This window comes from Bacillus rossius, chromosome 3 (assembly GCF_032445375.1).
Source record: "Bacillus rossius redtenbacheri isolate Brsri chromosome 3, Brsri_v3, whole genome shotgun sequence".
Classification (NCBI taxonomy): domain Eukaryota; kingdom Metazoa; phylum Arthropoda; class Insecta; order Phasmatodea; family Bacillidae; genus Bacillus; species Bacillus rossius.
In genome coordinates, this window is record NC_086332.1 from 77,019,666 (window position 1) to 77,041,398 (window position 21,733).

The 21,733-nt window shown below is 38.3% G+C and overlaps 1 protein-coding gene across 1 annotated transcript in view; it reads left to right on the plus strand.

Annotated features, from left to right (window-relative positions):
- The window catches only part of LOC134531324 (zinc finger protein 16-like), a 331,519-nt gene that overhangs the window by 169,801 nt on the left and 139,985 nt on the right, over positions 1-21,733 (plus strand). The window contains exons 4-5 of the mRNA XM_063367018.1: positions 6,761-7,087; positions 13,278-13,447. Coding sequence (XP_063223088.1) covers positions 6,761-7,087; positions 13,278-13,447 — 497 coding nt within the window. The remainder of the gene's footprint in view (positions 1-6,760; positions 7,088-13,277; positions 13,448-21,733) is intronic.

A 21,733-nucleotide genomic window follows, 5' to 3' on the forward strand; every position in this document is an offset into this window, starting at 1 on the left:
CTATTAATTAATTAAAGGTTTTTTTCCGTACTTTGGGTGTGAACTATTTTCATCATTTAGTCCTTTTTTTAAGTGATCACTTCTTTGTTTTTCTATTTAATGTTAATTTTTATTAGTAAAGGTATTATTTTTAGTCTGCAGTTAAGTGTAATACAAGACGGTGTCCACACCGTAGCTTCGCCACAAGTTAAAATAAGACGGATGAATAAATAACAAAACATTTAATATAAAAAAATCAGTCCGGTACCAAGACGAAGAAAATGATCTGTATGTACAAACGTCGCGTGGACTGTGGAGCGAATCCACGGACCATCGTGCAGCAGCTCGACAGCTGAGTTCTTGTTCGCCGCGCTTCGGGGGCGACGTGGTCCGTCAGGGAATTCGCCGCGGAGCGCAACTTTTGAATGGGCGGTTATCAAGCTTACATTCCGCCGGCGGAGTGATTTATTTCCCCGGGCCAGACGGCAGGCAATCACGACGTGCAACGGAAGCTACGGACCTCGGTGGCGCCTCCTGCTCGGCCGAGGATCGCTGGGTTGGAGGGGGGGGGGGGGGGGAATGGAGGAGGGGCAGGGCAGGACGCCGAAAATGATTACAAGCCGCGGATTCGTTCCGCATCGCCCGTCCGAGCGAGGAGGGTGGATTTTTTTTTTTTTATTTCCATTCTGGTCGCTCCCAACTGCGCCTGCCACGCGAGCTGGACAAACAAGAAATACGTCTCTCGTCCCGAGCCTTCACACCCGCTCCTACACCTTCCCGTAGTCCATCCTGATCACAGAAAAAAAACTATATATATATATATATATATATTTCGGTAATTTTACAAAAATTGTTTGCAGCTTTGTACAACACATGGCTATGGTTATTTTTCCATACATATGAAACATCTTTTTTGCAGAACTGGCGCATAATTTTATATTTTAATTGGTGTTTCATTCAAGTATATATTATTATCAAACCATGGAAAATACTATCAAAAATTCAACAATTTGACTTTATTTTGTTTTTATTATGCTTATCAATGCCCGCAGTTCATACTGGCAAGATATTCAGGGAACGGTTTTGCAAAATAACTTTTTCTATTGGAGGTACTGGGACAACACAAAACATGAATGCCCGGGTAAGAATCCGAGCTCAGTATTACTGCGTACACTATTTTCTAGTAATTCAGTTGTACATATGTAAAAATATCTGTAATTTTACATGGATATTTGTGTTCCATTTACAAAATAAATTTACAGTGTGCCGCCCGCAGTTACCTATTAAAATTTCTATCTTAAACGAAGAATAACTCACTGGGTACGATTCATTCACACTGTTAGACATCACAGTTAATTTGCTATTTTTCGTTCTAAACAAGTGTAAATACACGTGGACACAGAAGAGTATTCTTACTATAGAATTAGCCAGCGTTTGAAAGTTTTGTTAATATACCAAGAATATTCTTTGAATCATGTTTTAAGTACGTAAGTGAAATCAGTGTCCCCAAATACCTATATGAAGATCCCTGAAAAAGTTGAAACCAGCATTCTTCGTAAATTGAAGGTAAAAATTGTTAACAGTGCAGTGATAGCATACATTTTTTCGCGAAATATTTACTGGCACTGAACTTAATTTCATTTGAAATCGCTAAAAAGTATCGTTAAAAAATACCGTCAGTATTGTTGAACAAATATGTCAGCAACACATCAGCATTGAATCAGTGTTAAACCTTATCGTAACCTACAAATAAATGTATATCTATCCAGATGGAAAAGAGGGGTACGTGGTTCTATTTATTTTGACATTTATTAACAAATCCACTCCCTCACTTTTTGCCACCATGGTTTCACTCAGAAAATGGTTTGTGTTACCAATGTATCACATTGATTTTATGTACGTTTCTTGCCAATATTATTTTGTTCTTTGTGAATTATAAAATTAAAATTTCAATAATAATTGTAATTTACTATACAACAAATGCTAACAGATAGGAGGTATGCATTGAATAAAATATTTTGCAAGTTGTGTTAGCACGTAATTGCAGATAAATTTTCCTATTTGGCAACTCAAATACACACGCATATATGAGATTCATAAATGTAACTGTAAATGTTTGATTACTGTCCATGAAATAATCGTGAGATTGATGCTCGAATGGACTCCCCCATCAAAAGTGTGAATGCGACAATAACTTGTAAACAACACACGGCGTGGTGAAACACAGCTCGTTGGAAGAGCGCTAGCAATTGTGATCCGGAAGACCCGTCTGAAGATACGACTGCTGGGACCCAGTGTCATGCGATCGCAGTCCATTCACGGAAACAAACTGAGTGATCCTCGACCATGGGGAAAATGTGGCTGTTCTTTCCGTCCACAAACTGGTAATCCTTTGAAGGGGAAGACCTAGGTACTAAAATGCACTCATGCATCATCCTGTATTGTCGAAATTTAGATTTAATTGAGGGATATCACTTAATTTAATCGGATACGAGAAGTTGGCAGTGATGGGCCACAACAAATATTTTATCTTGTAAATCCATTTATTTAATTTTTAAATTAATGACAGCAACTGTAATAATATAAATGATATTCATTCTTTAACGCAACTCTCCGTTCTGGATTTTGCCTTTGAAAAGGGGAACTATATAATGCTAAATTATAAAATAAAATAAAAATGGCCATGACCAAAAACCAAAATAGCGCTTTTTTTCTTTTCAGTTTCTAGGTATCCCCTTAACGCCCTCTACGTGTCGGAGATGCCAAACGTGGAACTGCTCTGCTGTGACGACCGTATCACACTGCGCCACTCGTTGGTTCTTTTTTCACATCCGTTCGACGTCTTCGCGATGGAAATGCGTCCTTTGAGCGCCGTTGTTGGGAGTACCTGAATTCTTGTACTGATATATCTGAACACGGTACTCATCAGAGTGCGAACTACCACAAATCAGTGACTACGAGTCTGTTCAGCTGCTTTATCGGTGGCCATTTATAAAGTAGTTTCAGTATCGACGATTATTTTAAGTAAAAATAAGTTTGTTGTAGACACGTTCACTTGGACGGCAAATGCGAGGAATACAGAGCATAGTCACACCTAGTGTGGAGCAGTGGTAGCTGGCTGCGGACCCGCCATGTTGGCGCCGCGGAGGCCCAGAGGCCTGTGGGAAAACGGGGAGCCTAAGGTTCACTCAAATAGAATTTTCCGACCAGTTCCGAACATATCCGATATTCGTTGCTCAATGGTGCAGCTACATGGTTGGAATAAAAAAAAAATTGCAAGCCTGTCTTTCACTACTGGCCAAACATCTGTAACATATAATCTCGGTAATGAGTAAATTCATGTGTTGTCATGTTAAAACCACACTTATAATACGAAACGCTCACAACAAATGTATCGTAGAATATTTTAAAATAAGGCTGAACGTGGATATGTACGCAAATTGATTTTCAATTTCACTTTTGGACACAAATCACACGTAGGTGTCGCACCCACCGTTAGAATCCACTTCCGGGGCAGCTACATCGACTATTGAATCATTTTATTTAGCAGACTGAAATTTTAAACGATATAATAAAACGGCTTCAATAAAATTGAAAAAAAAAAAAGACTTGAAAAAATACTTAACCTCGGCTTTGGGCCCGTTTTTCGACTAGAAATTTTATTAAAATGATGCCCATATTTTTTAAAATGCTTCAAACAGTTAATACTACAAAGTTTTCTTTTGTCTTCGGAAACTTTGGTTCGCGCCATCCACCACAGATGGCGGCACAGGGGTTGTTACATATTCCCGTTCTTTGACTTACACCACATTCACGAAATTACTCCTACAAAATGCCGTATCCCGATAGCTAAGATGTTACACACTAAAAAAAAAAATTAAAATTGTAAGAATTAATTTTCGCGTGAATTTTTGTTTGTCATAACCCAACCTGAACTATATAATAATAATAATAATAATAATAATAATAATAATAATAATAATAAAGAATGTTATCCGGGGATGCAAGGACGTGACTCCATGCCGGTGGATGCTGAGGCGGAGCGCAGAGGCGGGCTCGGGCGCAGAGTGTGGGAACGCGCCCGGCCTGCGGGTGTGTTATCAGCGCGCGGCTCCCAAACGGCCGGTCCGGCGTGCTTGCCATGCCTGCGGGGCCTCTGGTCGGCACAGTAGCGCACAGGAATGCCCGCGACCCAGGGGCATTCCTCCGACCTTTCGGCGGCGACGGCTCTCAAAGGAGAAGTCGTCTTTACGGCCGTGGGAACACCACTCTTGCTCCCCCCACTCGGCCAGTTCCTCCAACACGCCGCCGTCCGTCCTCTTATGGACACGAGAAGAAACGGATTTTACAAGTGGCAGTTAGTGAGGGTTTTGGCTTATCCCCGTCCCCGGTCACTTTAATATATAACCTACTGTACGCCTAGCTGTATGGGATTATAACTTCCCTGTGCAGGATGGGTTTTTCCTCTCAATTAAATAATTTTCACATCCACCAACCATTTGTCCTAAAGTAATTTATCCTGAAGTCATTTATCCTAAAGTCAATTGTTCTAAAATAGAGTGTAAAAATTTTATCGACCATATACCGTCGTTTCTCCTAAAGTCGTTTGTCCTAAAAGAGTTTGTTCTAATGTCTTAATTTTTTGGATGAATGACATAAGTCAAACGCTTCTAGGACAAACGACGCATCACCACGATTACTGTCCATAAAGTTAAGGTCTTTCCTTCCCCAAAAATTCCACTGGGCATGGAAATAATATTTATCATCAAATATTATTAATGATAATACTCTTATATTTTGATACGCAATGCACATTTTATATTAGGTAAAAAGTTTTAAAATTTCTTGCTGAAAAATACCCGGGAAACGATTTCCCGTAGGTTTAAACCCGGATATTTTTTTCGCAGATATTTTATACGTGGCGGCCGTTGCCGTGAGTGGAAAAAAGTGAATTTTTTATTTTGGTTTTACTTCAATTAAAACTATTTATAGTTTAAAAAAATCGGGTGCGTGTACTTATGTTCGCGCTTAGAAATTATACTTTTTTGGCATAGTAAAAAACTAACTTTAATTTCTCATACAATTAATTAAAGGAAATAAAATAATAAAATGACTGGAGCGATGTTATTAATACGGTTGGTAAAATATAAATTCAATCAAATAAAAATTAAATTAACACTTAGTATTAACTATTGATATAAAACGTGTAATGAATAAATTATTTAATTATTGAAATAATCGAGATGAATTTTAATTAGTAATAAAAATTATAAGTTATGCTTAAAGTTTGTTTCAATTTATTCATTTTAATTATTTATTAAATAGTAATGTTATAATTTATAATGCATTAAATTATACATTCGGGAACATAACCTCACGTATAATAAAACACTTGAAAAAGTTTATAAACACAATTTTTATCACTAATATTCACAATAAATATATGTTTTCAATTATATGGACCAGTATTTAATATCAATCATTAAAGTACAAGATTTTTAAAAGAACATATATAACTTTCATTAGTTTTTTTTTTCATCCTGTGAAAATTTCGTTGCATTGTGCGTACGCATCGTAAAAATTCACTCTCATAATGTTTTCATAACGCGCTTAAAAGTGTGACTTCATAAATCCTTTCTTTGTGTGACTCTAAGGCCTAAGTTAAGCCTATTAACAACAGGTCAACTCTTTAGGCCTTTGTAAATTGGAAATAAAGTGAAATAACCTGTTTTAGCGTATTTCCTGTGAAGTAGAATTACTGAAATTAAACAGAATGTAGTTGTATAGGTACTATGTTGACATAATTTAGTTTTTCTTTAAAAAATGTATAGGAAAATGTATCGATAATATATTTTATAGGTCTTAGTTTCAAACGAAGGCAGACGTCATTTCACTTTGCTGTGAAAGTTTCGAGACGTTCTTGTTTAAAGATTTTCGAATGCACATTAATATAGGAGAAATCGTTTAGAAGGAAAGGTACTCAAAAACAACTTCAAAAACCCGCCAAAAGTCGGCTAATTATGTTGTAAATTTGGAACAAATTTCATTTCCTCAGGCTTTCGAGTGCGAACGTAAAGAAATTAAGGTATTCTTATAAAATAGATAAAAGTGGAAAATTGGGGAAAGGAAATCAACGATAAAAAATTATCAAATAAAATAACCGCGGAAAAAACAGACCGACCAATTATCATTTTATTATTGTAGTAAGACACGCTGTAAATTAATATTTTTTAAAGGAACAGAAAAATTCATGTAAACTTACAGATATATCTAAATTTGTACATTTACACACATGAAAACAAACTGTATGACTACCAAACAGTGTTTGCAGTAATACTGGGTTCGGATTCTTACCCGGGCATTTTTGCATTGCGTTGTCCCAGTAGGTACCTACCTCCAATAATTAAAATTTGTTCGTAAACCATTCCCAGAATAGCTTTTTAGAGTTAACTTCGGATATTAATAATCACGGTGATACAAACTAAAGACAAATTGTTTAACATTCGATTATATGTTCCATGTTTTTTTTTTTTTTTAAAAAAAAAACTATGTTGTAAATTTGTGACTTGAACGAAACATCAGTTATTATGTAAAATTATTTGCCAATTTTTGTAGTAAATTGCAAGTTTAATCTTGCGAAACGTATTTCGTAGCCATGAGTTACAACATATTTCGTAATATAAAACTGAAAGACAGTTGTCGTGTTCTGGTTCCTAACGCCGCGCCGGCGCCGCCACGAAAGCTCTGCAAGGCTGTAGGTGTGGTTCCGCGTGGTTGGCAGACTCGCCGCTGGACCTGTCGACGTCGCTGCTGTCGCGCGTGCTGCTGCCGGCGGCCGGCTCGCCGCCCAGCGACGCCTCGGACGAGCGCAAGTCGCTGTCGGGCGAGTCGTCCACGTCGTCGGAGGCGCTGCTGGAGCGCTGCGCGGCGCTGCTGCGGCACGGCGCGGCCGCGGGCCCCCGGCAGCAGCAGCAGCTGCAGCAGCTGCAGCAGCAGGGGCGGCCGCACCGGCCGGCGCGCGGCGAGCGCACGCTGCTGCCCTGCGAGGTGTGCGGCAAGGCCTTCGACCGCCCGTCGCTGCTCAAGAGGCACATGCGCACGCACACGGGTCAGTCGTCACCGCCTCCCCGCGCTCTCTTCTGCAGGACATGGATTAGCCAAATATGCAGATGCAGCATAACGTAGAGACCTGCACAATTCGCGAATTCATTTCGCGATATGCCACAATTCAAATAATTATACCTCAGTGCTGCCTCTGCTATTGGTTCACAACTCACCTGGATGACTCTAGGCCAATGAGAAAGACCCAACCAAAGTTGTATCGAATCACAGGCTGCTACGCTGAAACGTCTCACAAGACAGCAGCCAATGAGTGGGTGGCATTTGACCGAGTGTACGTATAACTATGGAGTTCATCCTGCAGGTCATTGCACCCGCGAATTTTTCCGGTCCCTAAGCATATGTAGAGACCTGCAAAATTTGCGGATTTATTTCGCGATATGCTGCAATTCAAATAATTATACCTCAGCGCTGATGCTTCTACCACTGGTTCACTATTAATCTGGAGTAATGAGGGCCAATTAAATACCCTCACTCATAGAAGTGTCGAATCACAGGCCACCCAGTCGAGACGACTCACAAGTCATCAGCCAATGAACAGGTGGCATTTGCCCGAGTGTGTAGAGTGTAGTAGAGTCTATCCTGGAGGTCACTGAATCCGCGAATTTTGCAGGTCTCTAAGCAGAAGGTCCGATTCTGAGCATCCTTCCTAACAGCTTCACTATGATTGTTAATAAAAGCAGGTTAGGACAGCTAATACCAATATAAAAAAGTCCGTCATTTTTGTATATGAAAATCAGAAGAAAAAAAGGGGGGTTAGGGAAACGTCTTCATTTCTGACAGCTAATGCGCCATCTGTATTCTTTCCAAATCATCTCTGCTACAGAACAACCTTCCATTACGTAGACTAAGACCTCCATGAACCGGAGTGACTTGAACTACGGAACAGATTTTATATTTAGAAACAAAATGTATTACTCAAGAGACCAACGCACAAAATACTTACAACCCAACATGTTTATTAGATTTCATAAGATAAAATAGAAGTAAGAGTTAAATTCAATTTATTAAGGGAGCATTATACATGACACAAAATTCCGGAAATGCTAATAATAGTGGGATAATTATCCTCCGTTGGCTTTGAATGGGACCACAGAGAAATACAATGCTAAAACTTTGTAGTAATAATTGTAACAAGATTCAATCTTTAAAAAATCTCAGAACTTTAACAAATTTGCATCTTATGTCCCGACAGTGACATATAAAATAATTAATGTTAGGGGCATGTAAAAAATTAAATGCCAAACATCAATTCTAATTTCACAGTAGAAACTATATAAATCAGCCCAACACAATTATAACTACGCATTCCATACAATTATGCGCTATTCTCAAAACAGCATAAAAAATTAATTTCAAATTATACAAAAAAATTGATAGAAAAAAAGTTAAAACAGCATGACATCTTCAATAACCACTATGGGGAATGTACTTTTCGCGAAAAGAATTTGAGATTAGCTAAGAGCTAAAACACTGTAGCATTTCGTGAATGGGTGAGTTTCTTTCAGGAACATGTCTACTGTTAGATCACCAATCACTAGAGACCGGAAAAATTCGCTGTTTCAAAGACCTCCAGGATAGACTCCAATATCCTCTACACACTCTGGCAAATTCCAACTGTTCATTGGCTGTTGACTTGTGAGACGTCTCAACTGGGCGACTCGTGATTCGACACTTCTATGGGTGAGGGTCTCTAATTGGCCCTCAGTCCTCCAGATTAACAGATAACCAAAAGCAGAAGCAGCACAAAGGGATAATTATTTGCATTTAAACATATCACGAAATGAATCCACGATTTTAATCGGTCTCTTAGAGATCGTTAGAGACCCGGAAAATTCGCGGGTTCATTTCGTGTTATGCTAAAATTTAAATAATTATAACTTAGTGCTGCTTCTGTCATTGGTTCACTGTTAATCTGGAGGACTGAGGGCCAATTAGAGACCCTCACTCATAGAAGTGTCAAATCACAGGCCAACCAGTCGAGACGACTCACAAGTCAGCAGCCAATGAACAGTTGGCATTTGCCCGAGTGTGTAGAGGATATTGGAGTCTATCCTGGAGGTCATTGAACCCGCGAATTTTCCGGGTCTCTAGAGATCGTGTATGAATAGGAGTAGGTACTCTTCACGCTGAACGCCCATTGGACTGCAATAAGGTATTCCTGAAACAGCGGTTTCTCCCTTGTGATTGGCGGCCGTCTGCAAGAGAAGCCAGTGCATTATTTGACCGATAAACTCAGAACGCGTTTGCTGCTGCTCTGAATAACTGTGATTGGTAGAGACCTGAAAAATTCGCGGGTTCATTTCGTGTTATGCTAAAATTCAAATAATTATACCTTAGTGCTGCTTCTGCCATTGGTTCACTGTTAATCTGGAGGACTGAGGGCCAATTAGAGACCCTCGCTCAAAGAAGTGTCGAATCACGAGTCGCCCAGTTGAGACGTCTCACAAGTCAGCAGCCAAAGTACAAGTGACGTTTGTCCGAGTGTGCATTCCTTACCATCTCATCTCACCTCACGCACTCTTCCGGCTGGCGAAAATGACAGATCTCTCCCCCTTGGCCCTTATGAGTGTCAGCCCCACTCCATCCATGTAGACCCTGCGTCAGGCCGGAAAAACATTTACTATTACACTGTTTGATACTGAAGTCACGGTAGAGACTACTTATATCAAAACCTCAAATAAACTTTTCAAAATTACTCTATAATGTCATTATGCGCACCATATCAGGTGGATGACGTTAATTTTGCACGTGAGGAAAATATATTTTTAAATAGAATTTCATTGACTATGCTTATTCTCAATTTTTATTTATAACAGTGTTTAGAGAGTGTTTTAAAATGAGTGAAGCTAAACGCTAATGAACTATATATAGAGTTTTGAACTGTTTGCATATTGCTAAAATAAGAAAATGGTGATTAAATATTACTTATCTGGACTGCTATTCGATTTATAAAATTTATTATTTATAATTATTTTCCCTAACTCAAACCACTAGTTTTTTAAACTAAATGCAGGTTTATCCAAACATAAAAAAAGTACAGAACCTTCAGTATTTCAGAAAACTTAAAACAATGGTTGTAAAGATTTTACAGTATTTTAAACTTTGTTGTGTGGATACAAAATAGTATTACTAAATATTTAATTAAGACTAATTATTATGAATTATGAAAAAATATAAATGTTTTATTACTTAAAATTATTGAAAAGTTAAAAAAAAAAAATACCAGAAATCTCTGACCAAAATTTTACTACTGAGATGTACTTATAATCTTAAATTTTTGGTGACACCAATGCACTCTATGAAGTTCGAAATTTAATTGTGCATTGTGAAAACTGCAAATATAATGGAGTTATGAATAATGGAGTGGGTGCCTGTAGTATTGTTAAAGTCACTCTGGTTAGCAATTAGTTAGCAAAACAAACTGCAGCTGAATAAAGTCCAATGCTAGAAGTTTGTTTGAAATCATGAAGGAAATCGCTAGGAATAATCGCAACAAATTTCATCATGAATGGCGTATTGTGAAACAAAAAACAACATATCATAAATGGATTAGCTTTAAAACTTTGTATAGCAAGAAAGCAATAATTGTTCTATCTAGATGAGAAATAAGGGCTGAAGTCATTTTATTTTAACTTCAATTATTACATTGCAAATATTTTACAGATCCCACTACATTAAATTATACACACATGGTAGAACATTCGTGGTAACATTTCAAAATATATGGAAATTATTAACATATACATACATCGTATGGGAAACTTCCGTACATTAACTGCGCTTCATTAGAATCAGTGGATTCTTACAGTTAATTATTGTAACTGAATGTCGCTGTTTCGTTAGTAGATTCCATTCATTTTTTTCTTGAATTTTATTATTTAATATTAAGTTTAATGTTATGTCCACTTTTTTACTAGTTAGTAACTACGTGTGAGCAGAATATTCAGTTTCTAACATTCCAGTGATAAAATTATTGATTTACATTTAGGTTATACCTTGTATATTTTAAAATTGGCTAAAATATTAAGACGAATATAAATCGTAGACTTTTGAGGCCAGAGACTCTACTTATTTGCTTCAGGGTTAAAACTAGAAGAAGTTAATCATGTCACGCAATCCATTTTGACTAATCCAAAACTTCAAAAAATATTTCCATAGATTAATCCCAGCAGTCATTCAAATAAAATTTCTCATTAATATTTACAGAGCAGACGGAAACAATTTTGAAAAATCTGGAATTACTTTTTTCCCTACAGGCGTACCCATGAACGGTCACCTCCCTATTAGGCTGCTGCATCTATCAGGCAGACTCATATTGATTGGCTAGCTGCTCATCTACTCTCGGTCGCCCACCAGGACCAATCACAGCTCATCTGCAAATACCCCTATTTTAATACTACATTCAGCTTTCAATAGCTCTCGAAGGTGGCTGCAAACAAGGTTTGTCGAAATGTTAGGCACACCACGATTTCCTTGGAATTAGCAAACCAGAAACCAAGAGAAAATATGCAAGTATTGAAAACTAGCTGTGCCCGCGACTTCGTCCGCGTGGAATAGTGTCTTTGGGTAGCATTTTTAATTATTTAGACTAATTATTTTACAAATAAGACGCATACGTATAAATACTTTAATGAGCTATTTGCAGTGTTTTACTGCGTTAACAGATGCTTTCAAACAGGCATTTATTTCATCTGCCGGCGTACCTCTAGTAATAACCAAAATAATAAACAAAACAATGACCCAACTAAAAAAAAAATATTTAATAACCTAACCCAAAAACTTAAAGTTATTTGTATTTCACGAAGAAAATTAGTTAAATAAACAAAAAATCGTGTCAGCAATCGAATTTTAATCAATTTGCAGTGAATAATAATGAATTTTCAGCGTAAAAAATCAGTATTCGCATGCGTGTGGCACAGTCGTCTGCCCTCACGTGTCTGCCCGTTCGGGTGAGCACACTTAGGCATATTTCCACACCTACTGCGCGCCGTACCACGCCACGCTCCGCCTCCCCCCCCCCCCCTCCCTGCACGACTGCACAGCGCTCATTGTGTACGGCGCGTTAACTTCAATTTCACATTTTGTAATGACTCCGTAAATGTTACATCAGAATAGCTCTAATATTTTGTCTCATGTCGCAAACTTATAAAACATTCACATAATCCTTACATATTTCCATACAAACTTTCATCCCCTATTCCCTATTGTTATTTCACACCCTTGAGGGTAAAACTTTTACAAACTTTGAATGTCATATTTATTTATAACTTATCAAACCATAGCCTAAAAATTAAGTTTCAAGCTTCTAGCTCTAAAAATGACGATATTTCCATACAACTTTTCATCCCCCCCCCCCTTTCAACCACTTAACAACCACTTTTTCGCATTAAAAAGTAGCCTATGTCCTTTCTTAGGCTCTAGACTATCTGTGCACGAAATTTTATTTAAATCGGTTCAGTATAGCACGACAGACAGAGTTACTTTCGCATTTATAATATTACTAAGGATGGGCCAGTATAGCTGTAGTTGGTGATGGGTAGAGACCCGTAAATTTCTCGGATTAATCTGTGGTCAGGCTAATTCACGGTCATACGTATACTCTACGTAAACATGAGTTACTATTGGCCGATTCTTACCGCAGAACATCCCATTCTTTGGAGTGGTTCGATGTCATTCGTTCGGCCACTCTACAGCTAGTTGGTAGTTAAACTGGCCCACAGTCGTGGAGGGGATCGTCGTAACAATTGTCATCCAATCATCAGAGTAATTCAAAGTTATGAGTAGGGGCATGTAATTTTCGCGAAAAGGTTTCGAGACTAGCTAAGAGTTAAAACAATTGTAGCATCGTCCGTGTTTTGTGATTGGGTGAGTTTCTTTCAGGCACTGTAAGAGCACCAATCACAGTAATTCAGTGTGAAAGCAAACGCGTCCTGAGTGGCCCGGTCAAATAAGGTAATGGCTTCTCCTGCAGACGACCACCAAATACAAGGAAGAAACCGCCGGCACGGACTTACCTTAATGCAGCCTAACGGGCGTTCAGATCTTAATAGCGAATAATTACTGCCCCTAGTTATTAATGTTTGCAGTCATACTTTGCGAGCTAAAGAGTCCACTGAACTTGCGTGTCTCTGATGAGCAACTGTAATGAACGCGTGGCGGGGTCACGGTGTGCACAGGTGAGAAGCCGCACGTGTGCATGGTGTGCAACAAGGGCTTCTCCACGTCCAGCTCGCTCAACACGCACAGGCGCATCCACAGCGGCGAGAAGCCCCACCAGTGCCAGGTGTGCGGGAAGCGCTTCACGGCCTCCTCCAACCTCTACTACCACCGCATGACGCACATCAAGGTGAGTCTGCGGCGCCGTGGACCGACTCCCGTCTCCCTGAGTGCCCTTCAACTGGAGCCAACCCCTTTCTCGCAATGACTCCCCCAGGACTAAAGTAAAACTGTAGCTAGACCAAAATAAACCTCCATAGTTTTTATAATTCTGTCTCCCTGAATGTCCATTGACTGGACCCAAGAGTAGTCCTATAGCCCATCCTCCTTTTTTCTTAATGACTCCCCCAGAACTAGAGTAAAACTGTAGCTAGACCGAAATAAACCTCCATAGTTTTGATAATGCTGTCTCCCTGAATGTCCATTGCCTGGACCCAAGAGTAGTCCTATAGAACACCCTCCTTTTTTATCAATGACTCCCCCAGAACTAGAGTAAAACTGTAGCTAGACAAAAATAAACCTCCATAGTTTTGATAATGCTGTCTCCCTGAATGTCCATTGACTGGACCCAAGAGCAGTCCTATAGACCATCCTCCTTTTTTCTCAATGACTCCCCCAGAACTAGAGTAAAACTGTAGCTAGACAGAAAAAAAAATAAACATCCATAATTTTGATAATGATCTTTAAAGACGCCAGAAAAATAAAAGTCAACCAGCCTCTTATGGCTCCATTATTTTTCAATATTTCTAACTTTCCATTCATGTTAGATAGGTGGGATGATAATTGCGACGCTAGCTGGTGCTTCTAGCGTGGTGTCGCCTCTAAGCGCAAGGCCGTGGACTGGCGTGCATGGGGCAACTACGAGATTTGAGCGGCAACCATAACATTTTATTGCGGAGAAATGAAGATAAAGTAGTAATGCAAGTATCTCAAGAATCTCTAAAGAGAGTTTCGTGCCACAATCAATTCGTAAATCATATTCTCTCTTCTAAAAATAAAGAAATACTAAATACGGAAACGGAACTGATCATCCACTCTCAGGGTATTCTTAAATGCTTATTGTAAACTGAACTCATTGGGAAATTTCGAGCAGTTTTCAAATTGCGAGGTTGTTCTTGCAGCTCTTCACACCGTGTGTGTAACTGGTAAGGCAGTGGCCTTAACCGCGGTGTATTCCATGTCCCCAAAATCTTCCGGTCAGCCGCCCCTCCCAAAATTATAAGCTGAGCCGTCTCTGATTGGAGCGAGTTGGCGCAGAGAACCGCGTTCAATCGTCCTGATGTGCCAACCGCCGTGCCTCAGTTGGATGCACGCCGGCTTGCGGTGCGACGGTGTTCTGGGTTCGAGTCCACAGGGAAGGGCGCAGGAGTGAATTTCCATCGTCTAAATTTAACACAAAATTGTATGAATTATAAGAAATCGTCAAATGAATTTAACCATACTGTCATTAACAAATACATAAGGAGGGTATGTTTTTCTCGTTGGTAATGGAAAATCAACGGACCAATCATTTTTTAAAGAGGAAAATTTTAAAACGAAATTTGAGAAAAAGGGTCTATACCACTCGCCTCACTCCAAAGTGATCCTGATCCCTGTGGAATATAATTTTTTTCGCATGTGAGAAACGTGGTGGGCGTTGCGGTGTGAATGTGAGGTTTTTTGTCTGTGTACTCCAGTTCTTCCACCCCCCCCCCCCCCCTTCAACTAATTCCCATCAATGCCTCCGGCCACATTCGTCATCCTTCACCGTCTCTTATTACCCGGATAGCCATGACATAAATTTTTGACCTTTTACAAATTATTCCTTTGAAAACCAATTGCTAAGAAATAATTTGTAATATTACGATAAATAGGCCTATACTGTAAATTTGCATAACACATGGCTATGGTTATTCTAGCATATATGAAATACGTTTTTCTAGATAATACTGAGTTTTTATTACGAAAATTAGCGTATAATTTTATATTTTAATTGATGTTTCCTTGAAGAACATTATTTAAACGATGGAAATGTCAATAATTTGACTTCATTTTGTTTTATAATGCTTATTAATGTGAAAAGTTAATCCTGAAAGATATTCAAAGAACGGTTTACAAATAACTTTAACTACTGGAGGTACTGGGACTACGAAATGCATGAATCCTGGGCATGAATCCAAACCCAGTATTACTGCCTACACTTTTTTCTAATGATGCAGTTGTTTTCATGTAAATATACAAATTTTCAAAGATCTGTAATATGACATGAATATTTCTGTTCCATTTACAAAAAAATTGCAGTGTAATTTCCTATCAAGCACATTGTTTCTGTGCTATTTGCCAATAGCGAACGGTCGAAATAGGCATATGTAAACAACAGCGTGTCCAGTGGCTTTAGAGAGGTACTTCAAAAACACAAGATTTTAGCCGACTTATTAAATGTATTATTGTAATTTGATGCAGCAATTAATTTTAATGTGTTAGTTACCAAACATGGAACACTTACTGCAGTGAAATCCACCTGTGCACAGTTCTATGGAATTTTGTAACATTCCGCTTGCAATGACAAGATTACTGGCGAAAAAATGTCAAGTTCTTGGGCTACATATTTTATTACTGCGAATTTGGTGAACGCGTTCCCTTTTAAACGTTTTTTTTTATCTCCTAAGACTTATTGAAGGCCACAAAAAATAAGCACTTTTCGATGTTTATTTCACTTAGGGAAAGCATAGCAATAATGCACTTAGGCAACAGTAATTTAATTTAGAAAATTGCGAGAAGAAACATGAACGTAGTTTTACGAAGGGTCTAAAACATTTTTCCTTCATGCCGTAAAATACACCGTGCCAATATGCGACTGTTTAAAATGCCAATACATAACTTCTCTGTACACGATGAAACATTTGGTTTGCTAACCTACATTTGAAGAGCAGCATAACCGATATTGTACATTTAACAAGATTTGGTTTTATGAGAAGACGAAACACTTCAAAACGTGTAGAGTTCTCCGAAGCAAGATATTATTTTTTGTTAGTTTGGAGTGGCGTTTGTTTGGTTAAATAACGCCCAAATAATTTGAGGAGTGTGGCAATCGTTTCACCGGACACGGAGCAGAAGAGGATCGAAGCCCGGCGAGAGACTGGGGATTGTTGACCGAGAAGTTGGGGACACTGCTAACGAGCCCCGCCGACAAAGGGACCGGCCCTCATGGGCAGCCACGGTGACGTATGAGCGCCCGTTTCCACTGCGATACTCATCCCTGGGGGACGGCGTTACACACGCGCGCGCGCGCTCAGGCCTCATTTCTTATTTCCTTGTGATTTTATACTATAAAACCAGCCTGGATCAAATGTTCACTCCCTTAGGGCCGGAATAACATGATTACATGTTACCATGTACTTACATCTATAATAGGGGCCTGTTAAAATTATATTCATTCATATAATATCAGTTGTAAAGACGTGATTAAATAGCAAACATTTAAACATCTAAATTTAGTGAAATAAGTATACAATGTCAACATCAAATAAATGCTTTCTAAATTAGTTGATTTTGCTCAAAATACGCAAATTGTAATTTGTATTTACTTCATATACTCTTTTTTGTTGTTGCTAGCGACGCTGAAGTGAGTATGTACTATTTTCGCTTGTGAGTAAAATATGAATATCTCTCTTCAAAAAGCTCCAATAATGGACAGATGTATTATATAAACACATGCGAGGGTACGAACAGCAAGTGGCAAGATTTAAATCGCTTGTGGAAAAAAAAAACCTGTGAGCCAGTTTTTCAATACTTACCAGTGATGTGTAATATATAATCTCGGTAACGATAAAATTCATGTGTTCTCATGTTGCAAATACACTTATAATACAAAACTCAGACATGAAATTTAACGCATAGGCCTAATACTTTAAATTAATTCCGAGCGTGATAAATATATAAGAATTGTGTTTTCAACTACATTTCTGGACGCGAACTACTCGTAGTTTCCGTACCCGCCGCTAGAATTTGTTGCCGTAGCTGCTACATCGACTATCGAATCATTCGATTCGCAGACCGAAAATTTAAACCATATAATGAAACAGCTCCGAGAAAAGGGAAATTGACTTGAAAAAATACTAAAGCCCGGGTTTTGACCTGATTTTCGACATGGCAGTTTATTAAAATATTGGCCATCTGTTTAAAAATTTACTAAAAAGGTAATATGTACTTTAAAGTTTGCCTTTGTCCTTTTGAGCTTTGGTTCGTGCCATCCGCCACTGATGCAGCTCCGTGGTTATTACACATTGTCGTTTCATTAATTCTGTTATATTCACGAAATTACTCCTAAAAAATACCGAGAGCTAAGATGTTACACATCAAAAAAAGTAAAATCAGTTAGCTTGAACACCAAGCATTGAATAGGCTTTTGATTAGCATATGAAGGCATTTTTACTCTTTTTTTAATATGTGAATAATTTCATCTTCTGTACGGCTCCCACAAGATTTAGTAAGATGTTTGTTTTTAAATTTTTTTTTTTTTTGGGGTTTAGACGCTGGCTTCTTCTAGTTCTTCAGAGCTTTGCGAACAAATCGTGATATTAAGACAAGCGTCCTTCAAGCGTATACACATTTGCCATCTAATACTGTTGCTAAATAATAATGTAATATTTGCAGGAGTCTATTCTTAACATATTTGATTTTCGAAAAGTGGACTAAAGTTTTTAGGTGTCGTAGCACAAAATGGTTGGTATTTTATATCCATCAACGTCATGAAAAAAAAAAATACAGTCTTTATTTTTACCTGCAACGCCGTCAGTAAAAGATCGCGCTAGAAATGGAGCAGAAAAGAAGGCTCAACTCTTCTCAGCTCTCCCGAACAGTCCGGTAATAGATAACTTGCCGAGTGGAAACAACTGGTCGACATCATGAAGCAGCAGTATCTGAGCCGGTCGAGATTTTAAGGCCTCGATAAATAACGGCACAATAGGAAGCTAAAACTAATCCACCTGCTGCGATGCTCGCATCTGATTCTCGAGCTCCCGCGAGAAAAAAAAATAATTGCTTTCTGAATGGCTTTGATGCGGCGCGGTTGGTAACCCTGTCGGTCGCGCCGGGCGATGTCCATCCCAGATTACGCGGCGCGGTGCTTATTCACCGGCCTGGTCCGGGGCTGCGGTCCATGGTCGGAGCCCCAGAAGACCGGACCTCGACTTCCCTTCCAGCTAGGGAACTCTTCCCGCTTTTCACCGAGTGGGAGACCGCGCTCTGAATTATCGCGCAGCCGTCTGAATGGCCGGCAAATGATAATCGCCGCTGTGAAGTAGAAGTGACGGTATCTCACCGATTGTAATTCCAACCACTTCGTAGAAGCTACATACTTTTTGGTTCCGCTAATGGACACGTGTGGCTTGCTTTCATTCCTCCATATTTTATAAAATGATTACAAAGATTCTTTAAGTTAGGCTTGGGCTCACGATGATATGGGGTTCGTGAATCTTATGGGCTGGCTTTTCAGTAGAGAACAAGACGTTTTATAAGTAGAGATGATGATGCCACTGTAGTCGTCAATCCACTTAAAACTTCTTATTCTAACGATTGAATATTCTTTTTACATGAAATTGTTGTTTTACAGCGAATCACATACGTTCTTTATTTCAATACGCGTTTCCAAAGAGGTAGTCTCACTTATTATTTTGATTCTATAATTAAAAATAAATTAATAACATTGTCATATTTAATTGTTTATCAAAGGATTTTCCTGCCAAACAAATATTTAATTGTTCAATGACCTAAAACGCAAATTTTTATGTCAACCTTAACATGTTAGAAAACATTAAATAATGTGAAATAACAGTTTTGGATTAACCATTCGTATCCAGCCTTCGTCTTGAAAATATAAATTGTTTGTTTATCGTTCGTTAAATCAATAAAAATTAGACAGATTTTCTCTAAACCCTAGAAAAAATAATAATTTTAAGTGCGTATAGTTTTGGGAAAAACTAATTTTTATTCTTTTAATACTAAACATAAATAGTTTCAAGACCAAGGCTGCATACGAAAGGTTAATCTAAAACGGTATACCACATAATTTAATGTATACAGATTATGCTAGGGCTGACACTGACATGAAATCTTTCCCTTTTTAAAGGTTCTTTTTGTCTCGTCATGTTGAGGAGTTTGAAATATCAGTACCTTCCTGTTTGGTTGCCTGTTTAGTAGCTTAAACACCTGAACCGAAATAGAAACTGGCATTTCTGAACTTTTGCGGCGAAGAAAGATTCTCGTAGCTTCGGCAATGTTCGCTCTTTACTCCAAAGATGCAAGAAATACGCGAGAATTCTGCTCTTTTTAGTGCGGAAATCAGAAAATTTTTGAAATATTATTATTTGAAATCTGAATCGTATCAATTTTCGTTCAATAATAACCATGTTGATAATTATTTAAGACTTTTTACTTTTGTATTCGTATGCCAGAACAAAAAAATTACAGAGCTTAAGTAATGTCTTCTTAAACTTTCCTTACGTTGTTAAAATAATATATTAATCATCAGACTCCAGCCTATGATGACCGAAGAATGTAACTAGTTATTCCATGCGTGCGTCTAAAAATGTTATATTGTTGACGCTAAAACATGCCCAAGTCACGTCACGTAAAAACTAGAGGTTTGCAAAATTAACTTTTTTATGCAGTTTGGACAAATATGGGCTTAAAAATTCTTTGTCAAGTGTTCATTGGCTGCTAATTGGATTTAAATTTATCTCCAGTTAGCAAATGTTCGAGTGTTTTTTTTTATGGGGAAGTTACTAGTTATAATCATTGGCGGTCACAGGCTGGAGTCTGGTGGTAAATATATTACTTTAACAATCTAAGGAAAGCTTGGGAAGATATTAGTAGTATATTATAGTATTTCCTGCGTCAGGCTTCAAGCTGTGGATTGAGAATGTCATAGTTCCTCCGAGCGCAGAGATTCTCGTGAGATTGTTGTGTCCGGGATTCCGGGAGGATAGACATATATTGACAAGATTATTTCTTTGTTTTATGTGTATTGTATTTAGTTCATCTAAGCATACGTTTTAAGACATTTATAAAGATAGTACGTAGTTCTTATGATTCAGTGGAAAGGTTACATGTGCACTTAGCCGGCTGATGCGTAGTGAATGTTTGTAATCTGAAAACGTCAGCGGGCATGTACACAGAACTGTTTGTGGAACTCTATATGCTGTATAAACCAAGGATGATTATGCGTGTGCGTCGCTGCTGATTCCTGGAAGCCGGAGTGCCTCGTGACCGGACGCCTGAAAAACTAAACTTTGATTAGGGCGTTGCTGGCGGTGGACTGATGTGAGGGACGCTAGAGAACAGCAGCAGATGAGGCTAGGCTCTCGGAGGGAGCGGATGTCTAGAATGTAATTATGGTTGTAGCTGACTTGTACGTAAATGAAGTGTAGAGTTGGGAGCAGGAGTGAAAGAGATCTTCCACAGATTCGTGGAGTTCCTTCTTGGGGTACCTATCCCTTAATTTTGGCTATCAGCGAGTGTACTGCTCGGCACTCAACCCTCCTAGGCCCGACTGCACAGTAATAGGCAGACGGGCGCAACAATGTGTCAGTGTCCACCATCTTGGATTGTGACGACATGGTGGAAATATAGGATGACCTAGACCTTCAAATTTTGACCTTAACCTTCAATTTGCCCAAAAATTCGCCAAAATTTCCAATTTTTTGGAAAAATATTGTACCGAAAGATTTCAAAAATTTTGAAAAAATAAAGTCTCTATTTCGAGGGGAAAATTCCCGTCTTGAGGGTAAATTTACAGTTCTATTCTTAAAAAATTCGAAATTCAAAAAAACCTCAAAAGACTTTTGCATAAAAAAAAATCGCAAATAGGCTTAAAGTCCACATCTACAAACCACCCCTAAGCCTCTGGCTACATTCTTGGATAACCTTGACATTGACTTTAACAGTAAAATTATAATTATTATATTTTTATGAAAATTTTTTTAAAGTCATAAAATATAACAAATTGCCAACTTTAGTTATTTAATCGATTTCTATCATTGGCGGATGGCACGATCCAAATTACAAAAAGAAAAAGGGGAACAATATAGTATTAAATTTTTTAATTAATTTTAACACTGTAGGCAGTATTTTAATGAATTTGTTTTTACCGAAAATCAGGTGCTAAGCTTGTTTTAGTTTTGCTTCAAGGTGTTTTTTTTTTTACTTTTATTGGAGACGTTTCATTATATAGTTCTAATTTCAACAGTAAATGTAATGATTCGATAGTTGACATACATAGCTGCTCCGGCAGCGAATTATAGCGGTGGGAGTGGAAACTACGAATGATACGCGTCCAGAAATGTAGTTTAAAACACAGTTTGTGTGCATTTATCATGATCGGCATTATTTTAAAGAATTCTACGTTAAATTTAATATTATAAGTGTGTTTGCAACA